At 40.3% G+C, this 22,267-nt stretch overlaps 1 protein-coding gene across 1 annotated transcript in view; it reads right to left on the reverse strand.

The window, feature by feature from the left end:
• The window catches only part of LOC147673861 (uncharacterized), a 1,240,526-nt gene that overhangs the window by 1,148,895 nt on the left and 69,364 nt on the right, over positions 1-22,267 (reverse strand). Inside the window, exon 2 of the mRNA XM_086947748.1 lies at positions 21,762-21,977. Within this exon, the coding sequence (XP_086803874.1) occupies positions 21,762-21,920 (159 nt within the window). The 5' untranslated portion in view covers positions 21,921-21,977. The remainder of the gene's footprint in view (positions 1-21,761; positions 21,978-22,267) is intronic.

Consider the following 22,267-nt stretch of genomic DNA (forward strand, 5'->3'; position numbering starts at 1 on the left):
TGAGCCAGCGTGTGCAGAGAGGTGCGGGACCAGGGCATGGGATGGGGAGGAGGAGGGCTTTGTGCAATTTCAAGTATGCATGTGGGTTTGGCCAGCTGACTCATGCCGGCCAAACACACATGCGCACTTGGGTTTCTTCAGCCCTGCTGTATTGAACAGCCGGGCTGGAGAAATAGCACAGACTCCCTGGTCTCTACGGAGAGTCTTTCCAGCCCACTCAGGCCAATCCCCGTGCTACTCTCATTGCATGAAAGCAGCGCAGGGATTGCACAGGGAGTCTAATGCTGCCCCAGTGCCTGCTGAGACCAGGAAGACTCAGGCGCAATGGAGGAGGCGGGCGGCAGCTCAGGTTAAGTGTTTTTTAAAATGTTTTTATTATTAAACCCCCCCTTGCACTCCCCCGCGCCCCCTCTACCCACTCCATAACCTCTTCATTGTGTCGACCGCCACTGAGTACACTCAATTGGTAAACACTGATTATATTTTGCCAACCTCATCCTCAGTAATGAATCCCAATTCAAAACATATTATGGAGATAATGAACAATGAAAGTCCCTCATTATATTCCCTCTATACTCTCTTCTTAGGTCTCCCCTACTGATAGCTTCAGCTGCCTGTTGTCGAAAGACATATTGGGGGAAAATATCAATAATCGGTGCTATTTACCCCTTTACACACCCAACCCTAGACCTCTTCTTCTCAAATGGCATCGACAAAAGGCATTGGCAAATCCAATAGGACAACTTTGCCAAAGCCAAAAGGTGAGCCCTATTGGCTTTGCCAAAGCTTATTTTGTTTTTGCTATCACCTCAGCACTGGCCGACAGCAAAATCTGTTTCTAGCAATACCTAAAAGAGAGTTCAGCACTTACGGGAAATCAAGAAGCACTTAACGGGTTAAACAAGGTATTATCTCTTAATCCATGTCAGTGGTTGGGAGACTGAGAGAAAGTGGGAGAGAGAGAGATACAGTGTGAGAGTAAGTAGAAAGAAGAGCCAGACAGTCCCTTCAACAGAAAATGCATCACTAGAGATTTCCACCTGGGAAATGAGTAAACGACACTACACGTGCATGTGTCCACAGACAGTTTGACCCATTGGGGTCCCAAAACATTCTGGATTAATGAGGGTTGCCTCAGTCTATGCAGATGGGAGCAGCCCTTACTGCCTGCAGTGAATGAACTGCAGAGGCAAGTCTGCAATGCATACACACGCCTGTTCATATGTATATGATATCACTTATGGCCAGGGTTGGCTTTTGGCATGGGCGAGCTGGATCCAAGCCGCCTAGCTTCAGTTGGGCGCCCTGAGCTCACTTGGCAAACTGCTTTACTTTTTTTTCTTTCTTAACTCGAGGATGGCTATGGCACTCCATGCTTCAGTTCTCTTTCTGAAGTATGCCTTTCTTGCCCTGCCGCTTCCTTCTCCCTCTCCACTGGGCTCTCTCTCCTAAATTGTGCACCAGTGGAAAGGAGCTCGGGTGTGACTGTGGCTTGAGTGATTCAGGCGACTGATGAGAAAATGTGTTCCCAGGTCGGTCACTGCTCTGGGGTAGTCAGCAGCAAAGATCACAGCAGGAGAACGGCGAAAGAGGGTAACAGAAATAAGGTGAGTGGCAGTGTAGGTTCAAGAAAGTAGACCTTCCCAAATTCTCTGTCCCACACAGCCGGTATTCCCCACTGGTGAGCCCGTTCTAGTTCTGCATCATAGCAAGCGAAGAGCTGGCAAGTGAGCACAATAGTATTAACAGTCACGATGGCACCAGTAAATATTTAAGTCATGCCCACCTAGCAGGTACAACAGTGTCAGGCAGAAAAAGAATAGTGCAGCAGCTGTACGAATTCAATAGTAGCTTCTATGATGCACAGCACTTAGAAAATGGGGGGGGGGAGCAGAGAGGAGGAGGGGGAGGATCACGAAGGGTGCCAAGTTTAGTATCGCCCAGGGCGCGCTCCAAGCAAAGACGGACGGACCCTGCTAACACCAACCAAGACAGACCTTGTGATACTAGCAGTGGCAGCACAGATTTTATGGAGCTGCAACTTGAAGATGCTTGTTTGTAACAAAGAGTATGGGAGTGAAGGTTGTTCCTGGTCATTCAAAGTGCATTCAGCATGTGCAGGGCCATACTCAGCACCCAGGGAGGCTAGAGACAACATTCAAAAGTCAAACAGTTTTATGTGTGACAGTGTCAAGCCCTCTTAAGCAGAGGGCGCTTTAAGGGTAATGAAACCTAGAAAAATAAAGTGCAAGGTATGGGGTATCAAATGGACAATAAGAAATAATGGTTGATTGAGTCAGGAGGTGTGTATCTTCCCCCTACAGTTAGCATTTTGGATCCCCTAAAACTACCCTTAGCGCTGACATCAGAACAAACAGAAATTCTAAATTTGCATTTTCCTGTGACAGGCAGCTCACGTACTTCAATTCTAATTGACTTGTTGCCTGCTTTGTGTCGAGCTATAGACGCGACCTCCCTTGCCAGAGCCCTGCTTCAACTAGGCTAACAAGGAGATTCATTTGACTGTATTTTTAGCTTACCTCTGGATGGCTTTAATGAAATATTTATCGACAGCGAACAAAAGGAAGAGAGGTTTTTGTCTATTAGTTTAGAGGTGCAGCAAAGGTATTTCTTTAGCCAAATGGCATGCGCGGGGTGGGTGTGAGTCAGAGTCAACTGCTATGAAGAACAAGGGCTGGGCTGCCATTTTGTATGTCCGAGCTGGGCACACCCCACACAGGCGCCGACCCTCAGAGGGGTGCTGGAGTCTCCCTACATCTTAGGTCCACAGAAAGGGATGTTTAACAGTACTTAATTTGAGCTGGTGGTTTCCGGTGCTCGGCATGTCACTTAATTGTCAACACCCGCGCTTGTGACAGTATGCCACGAGGTGGCGCTGTCTGGGATGACCACAACAGTCAATTAATAATTCAATATACATAAAAAATGTGTATTACCTGGCCCCCTCCCCCAGTCATTCTTATAGCTTTGGGGCCTGGAATAGTCTGAAGTGTCACCCTTGTAGGAGTGCGATGGTTAGTAGTTGTGTTGTTACTATCATTGGCAGCTGGCAGGGACAATATGTAGTGCAAGCTGCAGTGGTCCCCTGCCAAGAGCCCTGGCACCTATTTGTTTACAATTTAACCACTGGTGTTTGAACACTTTTTCTGAAGGCCACTTGCACCCTTGTGTGCTTTCTTTTAATGGAGGTGCTTAATCTCGTCCCCTCTCCTTTCCCCTGCTTCTCCCAAATGTTCAATACATAAACACAAAGGACGAGTTGGATTTGGTTTCACTCATGTGAAAGGCCAGCTCTGACCAAGGTTTGAACAATGCATTTCGTCTAATGATAGAAGGGTAGATAACACTGTAAAGCATGGAAAATGAACCAAAATACTGAGCACAGACTGCTAGCGGCATTCAGGGGGACAATGAAGATAGAAGGTCCACAATAGGCTTGGACTGCCAGTTTTGTCAACCGGGCATTTCCCCTGTAGCTGGACCATTGGAAGTTGGTTTTTAAGGCCCAGGGCTATTGCTGGTGCTTCCGGAGAAAGAGAGGATTGAGGGCACTTAAAACCGTTAAACCTCAACAGTCCCAACAGCCTTCAGCACACTCCTTGCACCCTGCACAGCAAAAGCATTACAATCCACTCAGAGACTTTTAGAAACACAGCAATTGACAACGCTTCCCAGTCTGAGACAATCAGACTAGAGAAGGAAATGAGACAGAGAGATAACAATGTTACATTCTGAAAAACACCCAAACTGCAGCTTTCAATACACATGATCAGTCACAGACAGAGATTTACTCCAAAAATTGCAGGGATTGCATGAAACGCAAAGTATAACATATTAGCTGTTCAAATAAAGAGATGCTGCATTACCTCATAACAGCCAACTAAATAGGAAAATAGCTAGAGTTTGCCTCAATAACAACTGATTATAGATGAAGAAGAGCTCGGAGTGCTGGTAGAGAGACTTGATTTAAGGTGCATTCTGTTTTTTCTAATATAAATGAATAAAGTTGGGAAAACAAAACTGAATTTGACTGAAATGAGAAGAAACATTGATCAAACGCGAAAGATATATGCATAGAAGCAAAAATGTTACTCAGTGTGTCACTTAGGCAGTACTACATAACTTTGAGACCATAAAGTTGTGCTTGAAATGAACACTGAATGTGTGCATTGTTTAATGCTGCCTCTATCAGTATAGTTCAGGAGATATAAAATCTGTCGCAAGTAGAAATATTTCCAGCCCCATGGTACTGGAAGATGAGATGTGCATACTTTTTATATCAAACTATCAATGAAACAGGATTCTTGTGTGGCACAATATCCACCAAATACAGGACGGAAAATCATACATTTTTCAGTTTTGACTATGTGTGGGATCGAGTATTTCTTTGGAACAATACTTTCTAAAACAAAAAAGTAGACCTGAGATCAGGTTCAGATGCCATATTCATATCATAAGGTGAAAAGCTTTCATCACAGGACACTAGGTAGGAAAAAATGAAAAATGACTATCGGCAATGTGCCAACTGATCTCCTTCCCCTCTGGTAAACACTCATCAATGCCAGTTACCAGTTAGCACACTTATCATCATCAGCTCCTAGTTAGCAATCCCTCGACCCTTCCAACCAACCTCCCAATACAATTTAACACTACCCTTCCATGAACTCCAAAAAATCCCTTTATGCATCCATCATTAACTCCATTTATTTATTAACCTTAAAAATACAACCCTTAATGCGAGCCTTATCAGAACCTTATAAGCCCTTACTACCTCTTAATGCTGACCTTCCATGAACCATAAAACCACTACTACCTCTTTAACAGTAAGCTTCCCTGAACCCTAAACTTCCCCTCCTACCTCTTACCACTACCCTTCCTTGAACTTAAAAACCCTTACTTCACCTTAACACTACACTATTTTACGTTATCCGTCCTTGAACCCTAAACTCCCCCGGATCACCCTTAAATGACTGCTTTTCTTGAACTCTAAAAGTCGCTAAAATACTAACAATCCGTAAACACTACCAACCCTTTACTACTCCTTAATGCTACCCCTTCGTGAATCCTAAAAACATTTATTTTGTCAATTTCCTCAATTTTTTAAACATCTCCAAAGACTTTGACGAATAACCTGAGCTATACTGGAAAATTTGCTAAACCATGCTAATATATTGGGCTGGTGTTTCTGAGGCTTGAGTTTTTTTTTCATTTGCCAATTTTCAGATAGTGTCAGGGTGAAAGAGAACATATGGATTTGTGATTTAAGATTATAAATTAAAAAAATATTTTCACACACCTTCATTGTTCTTAATGTAGGTTTTAGAATTCATTTTCTGGATCAGGCAGCTTTCAGCATTCCTCTGAACTAGAAATGGTTTACACCCAATCTTAATTTTTGATGTTGGTTATCTCACAGATAACTGGAACCGGACACATGTCGCCTAAAGACTGACAACTTCCAAAGAGTAAACACATTCCACCAGGTTTCTAAAGCTGGACATTGTACTTCATGTAACAGCCTGGCTAAAAAGTTTATAGGCAAACAAAGTAAGGCCCGCTCGAAAGTGGGAGCAACAAATACAGTTCCTCACAGCAAAAGGAAGCATAAAATCCTAAAACAAAAATGTGCTAAAAAGTAAGAAAAAATGATAAATTGACCAAACATACAAGTGACGCATTACTATAAAAGAGAATTATACAAGATAATTATACAAGGTGTCTAGCCTATACGCATTAGTGTCTAGATTAATAATACTGAAATGCACGAGCACTGAAACCTATCGGCATTTCAATTGTGCAAGGCAAGGCCTGCCTTGGTAACCAAATTTACCCAAAAATATGGCCTAGCAAGATGATGTCAAACGCCTTAAAGTCACTATATACTCCCACCACCTCCAGAGCAACGGGAAAACGTCAAAATACTTAAACATGATGAATATGATGGTATGTTAATTGCCCATAGCACAAAATGTATAGGTATTGCTTGAAGTTACGGAATTTTTATTCAACTAAACATAATTTTTATTGACATTTCAAAGTATTGCACCGATTATACAAATAAATAAGGTCAGAATATATTTCACACATCTATAACCTATAATTTTAGTTGCAACGATCTTCTAGAGCGCATGTGTCGGAAATCAAATAGCCTAGTCTACGCCTACCGAAAACTACACATTAAAAAAAAGTACCCCGCCCTACTCAGCATTTTTGGCAGAGAAGATGTAAGCTTCAGAAACTCTCAAAGTAAGAATTAGGAATTCCAGTGGGTATCCGACACATGTACCGTTAGGCATACTTAAAGGAATCTTCGAATTAGAATGCACTAAAAACCAATACCTTTCTACTCGTATTGGCCATTTTGCACAGGATTGGTCATTAAAATACAATTAACTAATCAAATTCTGCAAGCTTCAAGACGTAAATTGCAGCCTAGTGCATACAAACACAGCCGCCATCATTTAAAGCTACAGTGATGTACTTCTACGGAAGGGACTGCTTCAAACATCTTAAATAACTGATATTTTTCCAAGCCTCTATTGTCTTGGCCCTGTGAACTGCTAGTTGTACTACAGCCATTCTCTATTAAAACATGCTGTTTCACCAAATGAGGACGGGCTACGCATAAAATCACTTATATATTACTTTGGCTTGTCCTAATGAACTGCATATTTTACAACATAAGGCATCGGCAACGGCTCCATTCAATTGAACCGTCCTGTACACATGGTTTGGAATCATATCTACCCTTTATCCTTACCTAGTGCAAATGTTGATGTCTTACAAAAAATTTTTCAAAATGATGTGCAGCTGAGGGAGGGTGCAGCTAAAACTACAAGTTAGGATTCTGCACTGGGTATAAAAAAAACACACATGGATGGATTTTTAGCAGGTGAAAAGATTGCTGCTGTAACAGCAGACAGTTCCACCAACGTCTGAACAATTAACTGAGTCTCAAGAACTAAATGTCACAAGAAAGCTTGTTTCAGATCAAACTACAATAACATTATCATATTTGAAAATAGTTGCCACACTTGAGCTCTTGTAAAAAAACCTGCGTGTAAATCAATGGCCACTCTAGATTATTGTTCCCTCCCAGAATGTGTCTGTTCATATAAAATCTTGGTTGTCAATCAAAATGGAGCTCATGTCTAATGGTGACATTCTCTTAGTACTCATCCAGCGCCACTCGTCCTGGAAGAGCCGGGTATTCACAGGATAGTGCTGTCCTCACCAGCAAAGATTTGGAAGGTTCAGGATTGGTAAATTCACTGTCTGCCACAGAGACTGGGATGCCTCAGTCACGAAGATTCCGATGATGTGATCTGAGGCTCTTCCAATGTCACACTTCTTTGTACTGCCTGACCTTGTCCGACTCTATGTATTGGCGTTTTGCCTGACCTTGCCTGATTTCTTGGGTTTAATGGTTTCAATGTCTCTTGGCTTGCCATAAGCATAAACTAATTTTGCAGATATGTATGTTCTTCTATACGTACACACAATAGGGGGAGTAGAAGGATACAAGACTAGGTCGCCCTCCTTTAAACGTGTAGTCAAAAATAATTCCAAAGTGTCGGGTTCTGAGACCTAGCTTGTGACAGTGGCTTCTGCCCACTACGGTCAGAAAAAGCCTGGAAGAAAGAAAAATGTCCTTCTTGAGTCCCCTCACTCACCAGGGTTTCCCCTTGGTGACATGCTTCATCATTGGGGCCATCCCAGCTCTCTACGAACTGGGGCGTGCTACGACCTGCAGAGTTACGTAGGAGCACTATTTTGTGGAAGACTATGTGTGGTGCAATGTGTAGTGGAGTGGATGTATAGTGATTAAAAATAACGTACTTGTGGGCCTAAACAATTTTATTCCTGCCCCTAGGTAGGTATGGTCTGCTACTGCTCGAACAGCCAGGTCTTGAGCTTCTTCCTGAAGGCGAGGTGGTCTTGGGTCAGGCGTAGGTCGGTCGGGAGGGAGTTCCAGGTCTTGGCGGCCAGGTAGGAGAAGGACCTTCCTCCTGTCGTCGCTCTTCGGATGCGGGGGACGGCGGCGAGGGCGTGACTGGCTGATCGGAGGTGTCGTTTGGGAGCGTAGTAGTTGATGCGGTTGTTGAGGTAGCTCGGGCCTTGGTCGTGAAGGGCTTTGTGAGCGTGGGTGAGGAGACGGAAGGTGATTCTCTTGTTGACCGGGAGCCAGTGCAGGTCTCTCAGGTGTTCGGAGATGTGGCTGTGTCGTGGGACATTGAGGATGAGTCTGGCTGAGGCGTTCTGGATCCGTTGGAGTCTCTTCTGGAGCTTGGCGGTGGTTCCGGCGTAGTTTCCCCTGTTAATTTTTCATTCAAAGAAATATTTGTGATGGGATAAAATGGCGGCTTTTATCGGCCAGAGTCCACAGTGGAAGCTTTCCAAACCCTTGGGTGTACCAAATTACTTGTATACCTGAAGAATCAGTGACTCCTATTCCACGGCCCATCGGAGACTATGAGCAATTTATACTGGGACCAATGGGGATCAACTTCCTGAAGCTTTCCAAAGCGACTGACAGAGTTATGTCTGGAAAAATAAATAATATATGCAAGTATACAAAACATACAATTGAACAAGCACTGGCAAAGCCAATAGGTCTGGTGTTGATCACCAGCCTCTTTGTAATTCTTGGTTTGTTATGGTTTTGCAACACTTTATTATTTGGGAAGCTGACATGTGCTCATCAATCTACAAAATGTTTTTCAGTCTCAAAGAAGCACACATTATCATAGTACTCACTGGCACTGTACCAAACTACTTTGTGTGTGGATGAATTCATTGAGAATGGGAAGAATGCCGTACCCCATAGTGAAGTCAGCCAATTGCTGAAGAAAGCTGACACATTTCCCCTGGATGTGTGCTTGAGTGGGCTGAAGAAAATTTGAATGACACAACCACAGACAAATGGATGAAGTGTGGCTGAAAATCTCTACAAGTACTATATCATGCACATACTTTTAGTACAATCAAAAGGCCTTGGCTAACACAGACCTAAAAAAAAGCCAATTGTTAGGCCATTGGCTGCTAGCCTCTTTCCTAGAAGGAAGGAAGAGAGGCAAGAGAGTGGCAAGAAGGAACAAAGCAAGAAAGCAATGAGGAAAGCAAAAAAGAAAGCAAGAATGAAAGGAGGAGAGAAAGAGGGATGGAAGGAAAGAATGAAGAAAGGATAGAAGAAAATAAGAACTCAAGCAAGAAAGACAGTAGGATGGAAAGAAAGAAAGAAGGAAAGAAAGATGGTGCGAAAGAAAGAAAGTGCGAAAGAAATAAATGAATAAAGAAAGAAAGAAAGAAAGAAAGAAAGAAAGAAAGAAAGAAAGGTGGAATGAAAGAAGGAAATAAACAAGGCAAAATGGGAAAGAAAAGAAAGAAGGAAAGAAACAGGGAAAGAAGGAAAGCACAAAAAAAGGCAGGAGAGAGGGAAAGAAAGAAGGAAAGATCAAAGGAAAGAAGGATAGGAGAAAAGAAGGATAGGATGGAAGAAGGTAAACATAGGATGTAAGATGGAAAGAAAAGAAGAAAGCAAGACAGACAGAAAACAACAAGAAAGTAGGAAGAAAAACAGGATAGCAGGAAAGAAAGAAGTAATAAGAGAAAGAAAGGAAATAAAAAGAAAGCAAGAAGTCAAGAGAGAAAGAAAACAAGAAAGAAAGAGAAATTAAAAAAGAAGGAAATAAATGTTTTTAAAGTGTTACCACTGCTTCAATGTAAACGTGATAAAGGCTAATTTTCTTACTGGGCAAAGTTTATTACAGAACCATTGATGAGACTAACTTAATACTGACCAGTTTCAAATGACTGCAATCTGTTATGCTGTGAAATGGTAACAGTCAGATAATCAAAGGCCTTCAAAAGGAATTAACAGCAGCTTTGGCAGCAGATAGGAATGATAAAGCATGGAATGTGTCCTGTGCTCACATCTGGCAAAAAGGATGTGCTTTCACCTCTGGCACTGAATGGAAAGGCAACACTAAAGTAATTACAAAGTAAAAACAAAAACAGGGTCACTGAAGGGAACTACCTTCTGTGCGAATGTGCTGATTCTGAAAGAGCAAAACGCGGTCACTCAAAGTGAAGGTAATCGGTGGCAGAAATAGGCTGAATTAATACTACATGCTGTATGCTGCAGGGCCGGAAGCAAAATGTGAATTACACAAAATCAGACTAATGAAGAGAAGTGGCTGAAAGCCTGTTTAAGTAAGTATATTATACATATAATTTTAGTGAAGTCTTGTCTAATGCCAGACCTAAATATGGTGTAATGCCCAAGGAGGGGAGTGTGTGTGTAGTCATGTACATTGCATGTATGAATAAACTAATGATTGGGAGTCCACCATGGCAGAGTCAGAGTTGCCACTGAAACAGAAAGAAAACTAAGCGAACATTCTCAATAACCCATCCGTGCTCGCAAACATCTATCCATGTACTTCTAACATTAACATGTGAACCCTAAGTACACCCAAATCGTCATAGTGCAAATGGCGCATTGACCGTGGGAAAGTGCAACATTCAGTTCAGTTGTTTGTTAGTTTGACATGAAAGTCAAAAGTTAAGGCTGATTACGACTGGACGCAGTTCGGATGCAAGAAGTAGATTGGGTCTGGTCAGCGCTTACCTTTGCTCTTACAAAATGTTCTACAGAAAATGTTTGAGAAGGTAAAGTTCAGCGTGGCAAAGTTGCAGGAGGTGTCCGAGAAGGGAGCATCGTCGTAGGATGGCCTTGGGACGAAGCAGTGGTTAAGATTTCTATGTTTGGGTTCGCGCTCAGCCATCGAATTGGAAGTCAAAAAACTCCAGCAAGACGAAGCAGTGGGCTGTAGCCAAAGATAGATCATGAGATTGGAAAAGGACCACTGAAACAGATTTGCTGCTATGGAGAAGAACTCAGCAGGAGAAGCTGCACAGTCAATTCGTCCAATGGTGCCCCTTGGGCGGATAGGCAAGCAGGTTGGTACCAGTCTCCTGGTTCTCACAGTACTTCTTGAACAGTCCTCAGTTTTGGAAAATTGCCACCTGTGCACCTTTAGCACGACAACCAAGGGTCCAGGACTGATGAGAATTCTTTTAGGGGTTCAGTATTGACTCAGGCTGGGTCCAGGTGCGGGTTCAAGATGGTGGGAGCGTGTTATGTCCCTTTGGCTCTGAACAAGAGGCCAGCAAACTAGCCTTGGATTCACTTCTGGTCGCACAGGGTGCAGATGAAGATGTAGGGCTCAACTGAAGGGCTGGCCTCTGAGGGTTCAAGGCCAGCTTCAGGCAGCAAAGCAGTCCTTCCAGTTACAGTAGCAGTCTAGCAGAGTTCACAGCAGGTCACAGCAGCAAGCAGCTCTCTGACTGTCCTTCTACAGGTCCAGTAGAAACCTGAAGAGACGGTCTGAAGGTCCTATTTTTACACCCTGTTACGCTTCTACTAGAAGTTAGGAGACGTTTCTGGAAAGGTTCTTTAAAGTACTTAGAATTTCTTACTCCCCTATCCTTGCTCCAAGCTAGCTGCAATAACAATACAGGGTTGTTAGGCCCTTTGCGTGAAGGCAGACCACAGGCTATTCAGGTGTAAGTGGGACTGTGCTCAGCTCCGCCCCCTATCCTTCAAACAGATAGCCCATTGAGGGACACCTAATCCCTTTATTGTGTGACTGTCTGGGAAGAATTCACAAAACCTGTCAGCTATGCCCAGTCATGTGACCCAAGACAGGCTGCAGGCTGCAGGCATAAAGGCAAGAAAATACCAACTTTCTAAAAGTGGCGTTTCAAAATTGTAATGAAAATTTTTAATTACCCATTAAATAGGGTTTATCATTACAATTTCATAGGTACCAAACACGAAATATCCACCTCCTCTAAATTAGGAATTGCAGCTTATTAAATGTTTTAAGGAATCCCCAATGTGATCCTATGGAAGGGGAAGGCCTCACAGTAGTGAAAATCGGATTTGGGAGTGTTTCAATGTAGGAACTTGTGAAACTTAAAAGTGCATGCCCAACCTTTTAATTTATTTATAGAGTTGTATATAGCACAAACTTGACCCAAGAGGGTATTAGAGCGCTTTACAAATGGTCAAGGAGGAAGAAACATGTAAAGCAAACAGCAACAAAACAATAACAATCTCAAGAGAAGTACAGGATGTGGCAGATCTCAAGGTCCAAGGTGGGGATGCAGAACCATCTTGGGTCCCAACCGACAAGCCAAAAAGCAAGGTCATAATGTCGAGAGATAAATGCGTGTGTAATCACTGTGCCATATTGGGGTGCAGAGAGTAGAGATCTAGGGCAGAAATGTGTTTATCAATAGCACTTTCACTTATTTTTTGACTGATGCAGTTGAAGGGTACCTCAGATTTCGAGAGGTAGGGAATTCCAAATTCTTTGGCTGAAGCACAAGAAGGCTCGATTGTACGTTTTCTTTTTATTACATTTCTGTAGTTTCAACAATAATGTAGTGCTGATTCTTGAGGATCTGCCACCACCAGGGAGCACCAGTCTTTGTGCAGTGTACCTCAGGTTGTTGAAGTGTAGGGTTTTATTGGTCAAGCAAGCAATTTTTATTGTATCCTTGCCTCATATGGGAGCCAATTTAGAGATTTCAGATCAGGAGTGATGTGGTTATTTATTTTATATCCAGTGATGAGCCTTGCAGCAGAATTAAGGGATGCCCTAAGTGAAGCCAATTTAGATCTAGGTAGGTCGCAAAGGGTTACAGTTCCATAGTCCAACCTGGAGATCACTAGGCCTTGAATAGCTGACTTGAAGACATCCAGGGGGAAGAAGGGTTTAATTTTCCTTATGATGCTTATTTGAAGTTTGCTCCTTTGGTAGCTGTACTGCTTTGCATATTCAGGTTCTTTTCTAGCATTATCCCCAGTGATCTTGTGGAATCTATAACATGAGGTAAGCAATTAAGATCTGTTAGATGCTTCATCCATTTAGAGTATTGGTGACTGCTTGTGTAGGGTGATTAAGAGGGATTCCGTTTTAAGAGCATTTAGTTTGAGGTGTTTGCAGGTCAGCTAATTGTTTTTTTGCAGAGTCATGTTGAGAGACCAAATATCTTCATAATAGATTTTCAGGTACAGTTGGGTGCCATCAGTGTACATGTGACAGTGGATGTTTGATGATTTCATAATTTTGGTTAAAGGCTCCATTAACAGGTTATAGAGAGTGGGTGAGAGCGTGGGCCCCTGCGGTACCACTAATGTGACAGCCCCATGGGCTACCTAGGCCCTACCATATGGGTGATTTATATGTAATAAAAGGAGAGTTTAAGGCTTGACAATGAGGTTTAAAGGTCAAGTCGACGTGACAGTGTGTCACTGCATTCAGGCTGCAATGGCATGCCTGGAACATGGTTTAAGGTGCTAATTATTTGGGTGCCCAATACATGCTGCAGGACCACTAGCAGCATTTAATTTACAGGCCTTGGGTATTTATGATGCCACTCTAGAAGGGCCTTATAAGTCAATTAAATATGCCAATTAGATATATGCCAATCAAACCATGTTTAGGGGAGGGAGCACAAGCACTTTAGCACTGGTTAGCAGCGGAAACTGCATAGAGTCCTTAAGTCAACAAAAGCAAACATTCAGCAAACATTAGAGGTAAGTAAGCAAAAAGTTTGGGGGAAGACCACCCTAAGGCAGACCGGTCTAACAATAACTTTTAACCATGTTTACAAACAATTTACGTAAAAAGTGCTAGTTTAGGTAGATAGTTTCAAAAATTGATCTCAGGATTAATATTTATAAATTACATTAATATTTGAAAATGATGTTATTTAATACACATTTAATTTGATGAGTTAAAGTGTTGTAACGTTGTATTTGATTAATTTCAGGTTAATAATACATTTTGTAAAATTAAGTTGCATTATTTTTTACATAAAAATATTTTTACTTTTTTAAAAAAAACTATAAACTTAAGGACATTTCCCTATACTTTCAAGAAGGTAGAACTCCATCGACAGGTAAAAGGTTACTAGTATTAACTTTACACTTGCAAATCTGGTTGTAAGAGAGTGCATCACCTCATGTTAGTTGAAACCCAAGTATAAATCATCACTTGAAATTGGTAAATAACAAAATAGTGGCAATTTACTCCCAAGTGTATGAGTACACATACACAGTAGTAAATATACACGGTATTTTTACCATTGGGAATCAACCCCTACAGCCTAAATGCAGATGTATATCAATGTAACCATAACAACAAGAGCTGTGATTTGAATGTGAAATGTGTGTTAATGCCTACTATTAGAAACAGAAAAGAAACAAAGGAAAACAGGAAGCTCCAACTTATGATCGTTTGGTGAGTCAATGATAAAATTGGGTAGGATGTTGTGAAAAATTTTACCTTCAGAAACACAATGGATATTTGCAAAATACTGCTAAGCCCAATTTCATTTTTATGGAATCTCTACAGAATATTTCAGTCTATGTAAATGTAATAAAATATGCTTTTTTTATCACATGGAACCAGGAAGTATTATTTTTTCTTAACTGTGGTGAGAACATCTTTCAATTCCTATACATATAACAATTGTGTGAGCATCAGCGTGCCTTTACGCCATGGTAAACAGTTTTACAGGTTCCTGATAGGCGACACTTGCTTTTCTCCTGGTGTGTCTATAAGTTAATAGTCAGTTTACTTAGCATATAAGCAATATCAGCAATTTTGAATAGGGTACCACTATCAACACACTTTTATAAGTTTATAATATTTAGATGATAGTCATATTATATACAATACTTTATATGCACTAGGCAAGCTTTTTGATTGGATTCAGTTACTAGCAATTATTATGTACTAATTGCTATAAATGTCAAACTGGTTTAATTCTACTGTATATAGCTGGTGTGTCAGAATAAAGTATTAGTTAAATAGCACCTGTGACTATGAGAAACTGTTTGCAATGTTCTATTACGAAGAATGAGAAATTAACTTAGAATTCAGAAGTTTGAGAAGTATGTGCCCTGGAGGTTGCTAAATAACTCTCTTTTCCCAAACCCATGAAATGCGTGTAGCTTTCATGCATTGCCATACATGCCTGAGGTGAAAGCATAATTCAGCACATAATTAAAAATGTAATTATTTGTTCTGTATAAAATAAATCGGCCCTTGGTTAGGGTAAATCCATTTCATGTTCTCGTATGCTAAGGAATGCCCAGGTAACATTTTAACCCCTTGCACTAAAATAAATAGATCAAAATGATCAATATAATATTACAAGAAATGCTTCAAAAGTAGAATGTTGCATCCTTTGATTCTTTGTTCGTCCAATCATGTATTGAATATTTTGAGCACATTCAAATATTCAATTGTGTACTCTGAAATATGTTATTTTGTAATATATTATTTGGCACAACCCTCATATTTTTTGTTCTTTTACTTCTTACATGTAATTACCTTAAATGGCTGGGCTGTATGTGCCATTATCAAGTGAGAAAACATCGCTCTGCCAAAATATCGACTTCATAAAACTGACTACAACAATATTTTCAAGGGAGTTCAGATAATTAAGTACAGATGTACTGCTCTGAACTCTGCATGTGATTTAGTTTGTAAGCAAAGTATAACTAACCACACATTTCTTTTTGATTTCAAAGTATTTTTATGAAAAACATTAGCATTTCTGTTACAAGGTTAGCCAGTCGCAGTTTATACAACAGTGTCCTGAGACATTATGATCGATATTCCTTATTCCTTAAACGCCAGACAGAAAAAGAAGATGCTACAGTCTTCTCACCATCTTTACAGAATACACGCTATTCAAGTCATCTTTAATCCTTACATTTTTACAAGCTACAGTAAAATTACTTAGCTGGAGAACACAAAATCTTGTTTCAAAAGAAAAGCCAGCTTGTGTTAATTAAGTTAATCTGATCTGTGTAAGGCTCACATCTTAAAGTTAGTTGGTCTAGTTATGGGTGGTTGTTTCCATATAAACCATTTAACTTTTTTTTATTTTAACCAAGGACTCAATATTTTGACTTAGGGAGGCACTATTGTTACCAAATATTTTAATGTATACTCTTGATAGACACCCTTTACAATTGGAAACCTCTAAGATTTTTTTAACAATAGCCCTCTTCAAATTGTCCAGCACCACTTGCTGAACACCCTTCTGCACTTCTAGTTAACTTATGCTTGTATCATTTTTGAAAAATAATGAAATAATCTTTGAGAAAGGATCTTTGTGTGTATTTGAATAATCATATTTTCAACTTTACTTGCTGTCAAACCACTAACAGTCACAGTCTAACTAAGATATATGTCGACAAATAAGCTGTCTTTAAACTAAGGGCTCGATTGCGGTGTTGGTAGGAGTTACCTCTGACCAACACCGTCGTGGTCTCGGGACCGACCGAACTTTGGTCGGTGGTCCTGACACCACAATTACAATGGGATCACACATGGTATGGTCACATACATCCATTTCTCAATGGGAGCTTGTGCTGTGTCCGTAAACCATCCGTAGCACAAGCTCCCATAGAGAAATGGGAGCTTGTACAAATCCCTGCACTGTGTGGCAGGCAAACTTATGGTGCCTGCCATACTGTGCAGGGATTTTCAGGGGGCATCACAGGTGCCCCCTCGGCCCCCAACTGGAGGCCGATGGGAGAAGTGGGCCGTGCTGGTGGCCCCCAAAGTCGATTTCCGACAGGCTTTCTATGTTGGAAAGCCCAGCATTGAAAGTGTGTCGGAAACTTTCATCATAATCCTGACGGCGGAAATGCCGTCATATAGGATTATGTTGCAGTCTCAGACTGGCCGGCTGACTCCTGGTGCCTGTCGGATTCCAACCGGAATGATCGGCCAGTTTCACTTTTGACCGCCTAGATTGTAATTAGGCGGTCGTAAGTGAAACCGAGATGTAATCCGGAAAGCTTCTGACCTGAAGTCGGAGGCTTTCTGAATCATATTGTATTAGGGCCCTTAATAGTTGGGAGTTCAAACATTAATATTACAGCTCCATGGTAGACAGTACTGTCTTAGTATTCTAGAATTTTTTCAGGCCTATATTAATGGTATTGATGTATTTCATATTCAGATCAAGCACTTCTCAGATCAAGGTTTCCTCAGTTATTAAAATTCTGAACAGAATCAAAAATGTTCTTCACACTATTTTACTCTGCCCAGTGTGGTTCAAACACAAACAGGGCATTAAATATTTAAGATCAAGATCAGCTTTCATACGAACACACTTCTCCAGAACCTCCATATACTTTTTACCCCTTTTAATAATATAACAGATACCAATATTGCAGTTTCTTGTCTGATGAATGGGTTGAGCTGCTATTCAACACGCAAAAGGGGAGAGGGCCAAAATAGTTTATACTCCAATACCCCAAACCCCCTGAATTAACTGTAATCACATATGAAATGGGTATATAGAGTGCACCAACACTACAAGGGGAAATTCCCAAGTCTGGAAAAACTGCCCTCACTCACATACCGAAGTATGTGACATGCTTCATCATAGGGCCTGCTACAGACGCCCTGGTGTAGCCACATCCAGGGCTTAGCATTAGGGAGGGGGAAAAAAATAATAAATTCCACGTTACAAGACGTACAACATAATCAGTAAATACATACAACGAGCAACATACATGAGTGATACAATGTGCAAAGGAACACCTCGTGGATCTGATGTGAATGCGACGAAAATTAGTGCAGTAAGGACGTGTGTTAAAACTGATTAGGGGTGCCAATAGAAAGAAATACTTTATTAGAACCAATTGTGGTACCCTTATTAGGATTAAAAATTAAAGAGGATGGGAAAAATCTCTTAGTGAGAAAATGAGGCTCCTCAAGACTTCCCTCCTACCACTGCTCGAGTCAACATGTTTCGACCGCTTTCTTTATGCCCCGAAAGGTCACACCGGTCTTCCTCAGGACTGTCGCAGTCAAATCCACCAGTTACCCATGTCGTAATTCGATCATTGGGTTTCCCAAATAGAAGTAGGTCTCAAGGATCCGTACTCTTCTGGGTATGTCAGTAGTTCAGTGGAGGAAATGTCCCCAAATATTAAGGGAAAACATTCACTGGAAAAGAGTAGAAGATAATAAAAAGAAGAGAATGGGAGCTGATCCCTCCCAAAACAAGGTTTTTTCTAAAAAAACTCAATTCCACCCTGAGATTAATAGTTTACTCGGGTCTATCTCCAAATTAGTAAGTGTTTCAACAGGATTCCACACACACACTCATTAGTATGTTATTTAAATGTGGATGGTCCTACTAAACCTTCCACGAGATATACTTCAATTGCTGATTATGAAGTATAACAAACGATAAGAATCCCACTACATGGCTTTTTAAGCGATAGACCCATCGTTGTTCTCTTTGTAGTAGTATCCTTTGGTCCTCCATGTGATGTCTGCTCGGTTTTATTTTCTCAATCACAGTCCATCTGATGTCTTCTATGCTGTGTCCTTGCTCAAAGAAATGGGACGTAAGTTTCGTATTGGTTTTACCACATCTTATGGTACTGCGATGCTCCGTAATTCTGATTCGCACTTTTCTGCTAGTCATCCCTACATACATTTTTTGGCAGGGACAAGTTAGCAGATAGATCACTCCCTGGGAATTACAATTGGTGTGTGATCTCTGTTCCCAGGAAGTGTGGAGTCCTAAGTTGATTGAAGTGGAGTTACTCGTCAAGTGGCAGACACTACATGCACCACAACGTGTGTGACCCATCACTTTAGGTAGGCCTGTTGCTGTAGAATTCTCTCTCGCTATTCCCAGATCCCTCGGTCTGGTATGTATCAAAAGATCCCTCAAGTTTTGGCTACGTCTAAAAGAAAATAAGGGTGTCTCAATTTTCATACACCCTGTATTGAGGATCTTCCAATTTTTTAAGACCAATTTTTTGATCTGTTGTGAGGCCGTATTAAATGTAGATACAAAAAGCGGCTTCTTGGTCTGGGGTCTCATGTTTATAGACAAAAGAGTTTCGCGGTTGGCATTGAACGCTCTCTTCCGTGCTTTCTTGATGACTCGGGTGGGGTACCCCCTCTGCTGCAGTTTTGAGGTGAGATGTTTTGCTTCCTCAGTGAAGTCATCTTTGTCGGAGCAGTTCCGCCGAGCTGCCCCATTGGATATAGCCCTTCTATTTATAGTTCTTAGTCCAAGCGCAGTAAGAATAGATAATAATAGTCTGCCTATCCAATCAAGTAGTGCTTGTGGCTAGCGGTTCCTGTGAGCCCAAGCGTATGTCCCCACCCATGACCCCACCCATGGTTGTTGATTATATCATCTAGGGAGCACAGCCAAGTTTTTACATTACAAGTCTCTCCGTGAAGCAGAATACAATCCAAATCCTCTTTGATATGGAATTGATCGACTATGAGTTCCAAAATGTCATCAAAGTTTTTAATAGGAATGTACATGTTTGCAAGTGTTATAAAAATGAATCATAAAATGCAATCTGTCTTCTTCTGAATTATAGTTTTAGTTTTATGAACACACAATGAAACATAATCCCTAAATGGACTGAGAGTCATAGATACCAATTCATAGTCATTTCCTATGGCTTACAAAAACAAAACCTTCAGTAACTTGCAATTTATATTCTGAACCTGAAAAGTTTTGATAAAAAAGTATACAACTGTTCTCAATTACCTGCATGTTAATGATGGTTAAATGCCAATCATTGTATTCCAAATATGTCAATAGTTCAAAAGCAAGTCAAGTAAAAGGAAATTGTTGACTGAATAATTATCTACAAGCGAGTTGAGTAGAGGCTGTATGTCTTTTGGGAGTACTGTCAGTCACTGGCATTGTCAGATAGCATGTCTTACTAAACATTATTGAACTGGTATTATATTATACTGTCTGTATGTGAAAAGTAACAAGCCCTCAGAGGAAGCATATATCCATCTCTGTGAAATCAATTCTGTGTGAGAAAGATGTTCTCCAAAACACAATCAGTGCGAAATTAAGGAAAATGCAATCTTTCATAGTGGCCAACTAATTTCACTCTCCTGACCATATTCAAATCCCTAAGTAAAATGAAATGCCAAACCTCTCGGAAATTCATTTAAGGCAACAATTTTCTAATCTGTGAGGTGTTATTTGCAATAAAATTAACTTCAAGTCGAGCAAACCTTTCATTATAGCTAGAAACGTTTCGGCCTGGAATGGAGGATTTAGTAAGGTCATATGCTGTGAGCTTCTAAACCTGGCCATTTTCTTTAGGAAATCTAGTTTTGGTCCATTTTTCTGAAGATATGAGTAAAGTAAATGTCTTTGTATGTTATTCTGGGTTACATGGCAGTCTGCTACACAGTTTCCGTGCTTATTGTTGGCACTTAAGTCACAACTAAGACTCGGTCTTATCAATCTTGGGTATAATTTTCGTAGTGGTGACAGGTGGATGGCAAGCTTTAGATTATTATTTCATCAATAAAGGCTCTATGAATGCAACACTTCCTGTAACAAATATAAACAATGATTAGAGTGCTGAGAAATCTAGGGAAATACCCATCCCTGGTAAAGGCTCTGCCAGCTTTGTGGAAGTATTAGTCAACTAGTGCTTGGATACAAAATACTTACATCTTCTGTTGAGGTTCATTTTGATTCTCTTTATGATCACTAATGCCTCACTGATTATGCATAACTCAACAGTTAAAGTTAGGCCAATCTTTATTCTGTCTGGTTTCTCTATCTTAATAAAGCAAATTTTAAAATTATTTTGAATTATTTTTGCCCTTACCACCTATGCTGAATTATGGTTTTAGTAGATATTTGAAAACATTATGCGGGCCTGGATTCATTTGGAGCCATTTGTTTGGTTATGACCAATGCAGATTCGCTGAAAGAAAGTTTCCTGTGCAGGCTATTAGTCTAGTCTATGTAGAGTACTTAGGGATACAGCAAGTCAATTCAATACACAGATCAATTAATTTTTAAAGAAATAATATGTTTAGCACATTTACATAAAATTCTAACTCACTAAGATGCTCTAAAAAAGAACTAACTGAAAAATATACATTTTATTAAAAGCCTTACATAGGATAGTTGAAAGCTATATTTCAAGTAAGGGTTAATAATGAATACATATATTTAATACTGAGCACTTGTTATTGAAATGTCTGCTATTCTTAAAAATAAGAAAAACAAATCTGAGACTCCTACTTTGAAATCCTAGAATTTTAACAGAGAAAAGAGTGTCAGATCTCCTTTATAGAATTAAGTATTGCAATTCCTATTTTATTCTAGACCATACTTGGAGATTAATTTAAAATGTAAGGTATTAAATTAAGGTTGATTTTAGATTCTTTAAATTAATTGTGATGAATAGTACAAAGTACTGTTACTTTAAATATATGAAATGGTCTAAATGTATGTAATGGAATGCAATGTTTGTAATCAGCAATGGATGGTGGATTCATTATCTCATGGATTTATGGAGAGCTTTATTTGTTTTGATTTACATTGTAATATTCAACCATGTTTATATGGACCTGTTTTGTCTTGATGAATTTTGTGTTCTTTAAAATACTATAAATACACTTATTGAAGTTAAAAGTGCACGCTCACAATATCCTTAGATATTCCATATACACAATGTACTTAAAGAAAGGAGTGTAATTACAAGGATAAACTAATCTGAAGAAACAAATTCCGGAATAAGAGGCATTGTTAATTAAAAAGTGGCGCCCAACACCCCTATCACTACAGACAATTATTTCCATACAAAGCTAAATAAAAAACATATAATCTCTTACCCCAGGGATAATGCTGTCTGGCATTTTCTGTTTAAGCAGTCTCTCGAACTCCACACAGATTGGTGTGACAGTAAAACATTTAGGCCTACCCGCCTTAACATTTCCAGAGCGGCTGAAGCATTGGGCTGGGAGCTTAAATGCCACTTTATCTGATGCCATGCTCTCCAGTTTCAGTTGAGAATCTTTTCCAGTTATCTTGTATGTATTAAAGACACTCTGAGTAAATAAATAAAAAATATAATCTCAGTGGAAAAATGCAAATAAAACACATGGGTAACATTAAAACAATTCTAACGTTCTTCCATAACAATCAATGAAATATTTTACAACATTGTACAATATCTTAAACCTGCAACTGGGCTCCTGTTTCAGATTATAACATTCATGCAACAGACTACTTAACACCATGAACACATGTATTTATCTTATCACGGTCGAGTCCATGTCTGAGGGAAAGGTAGCATCACTTGCAGTGTGGCCCCTCCTCTTACCTTGAGTATCAATAT

Source organism: Lissotriton vulgaris, chromosome 12 (genome assembly GCF_964263255.1).
Source record: "Lissotriton vulgaris chromosome 12, aLisVul1.2, whole genome shotgun sequence".
NCBI lineage: Eukaryota > Metazoa > Chordata > Amphibia > Caudata > Salamandridae > Lissotriton > Lissotriton vulgaris.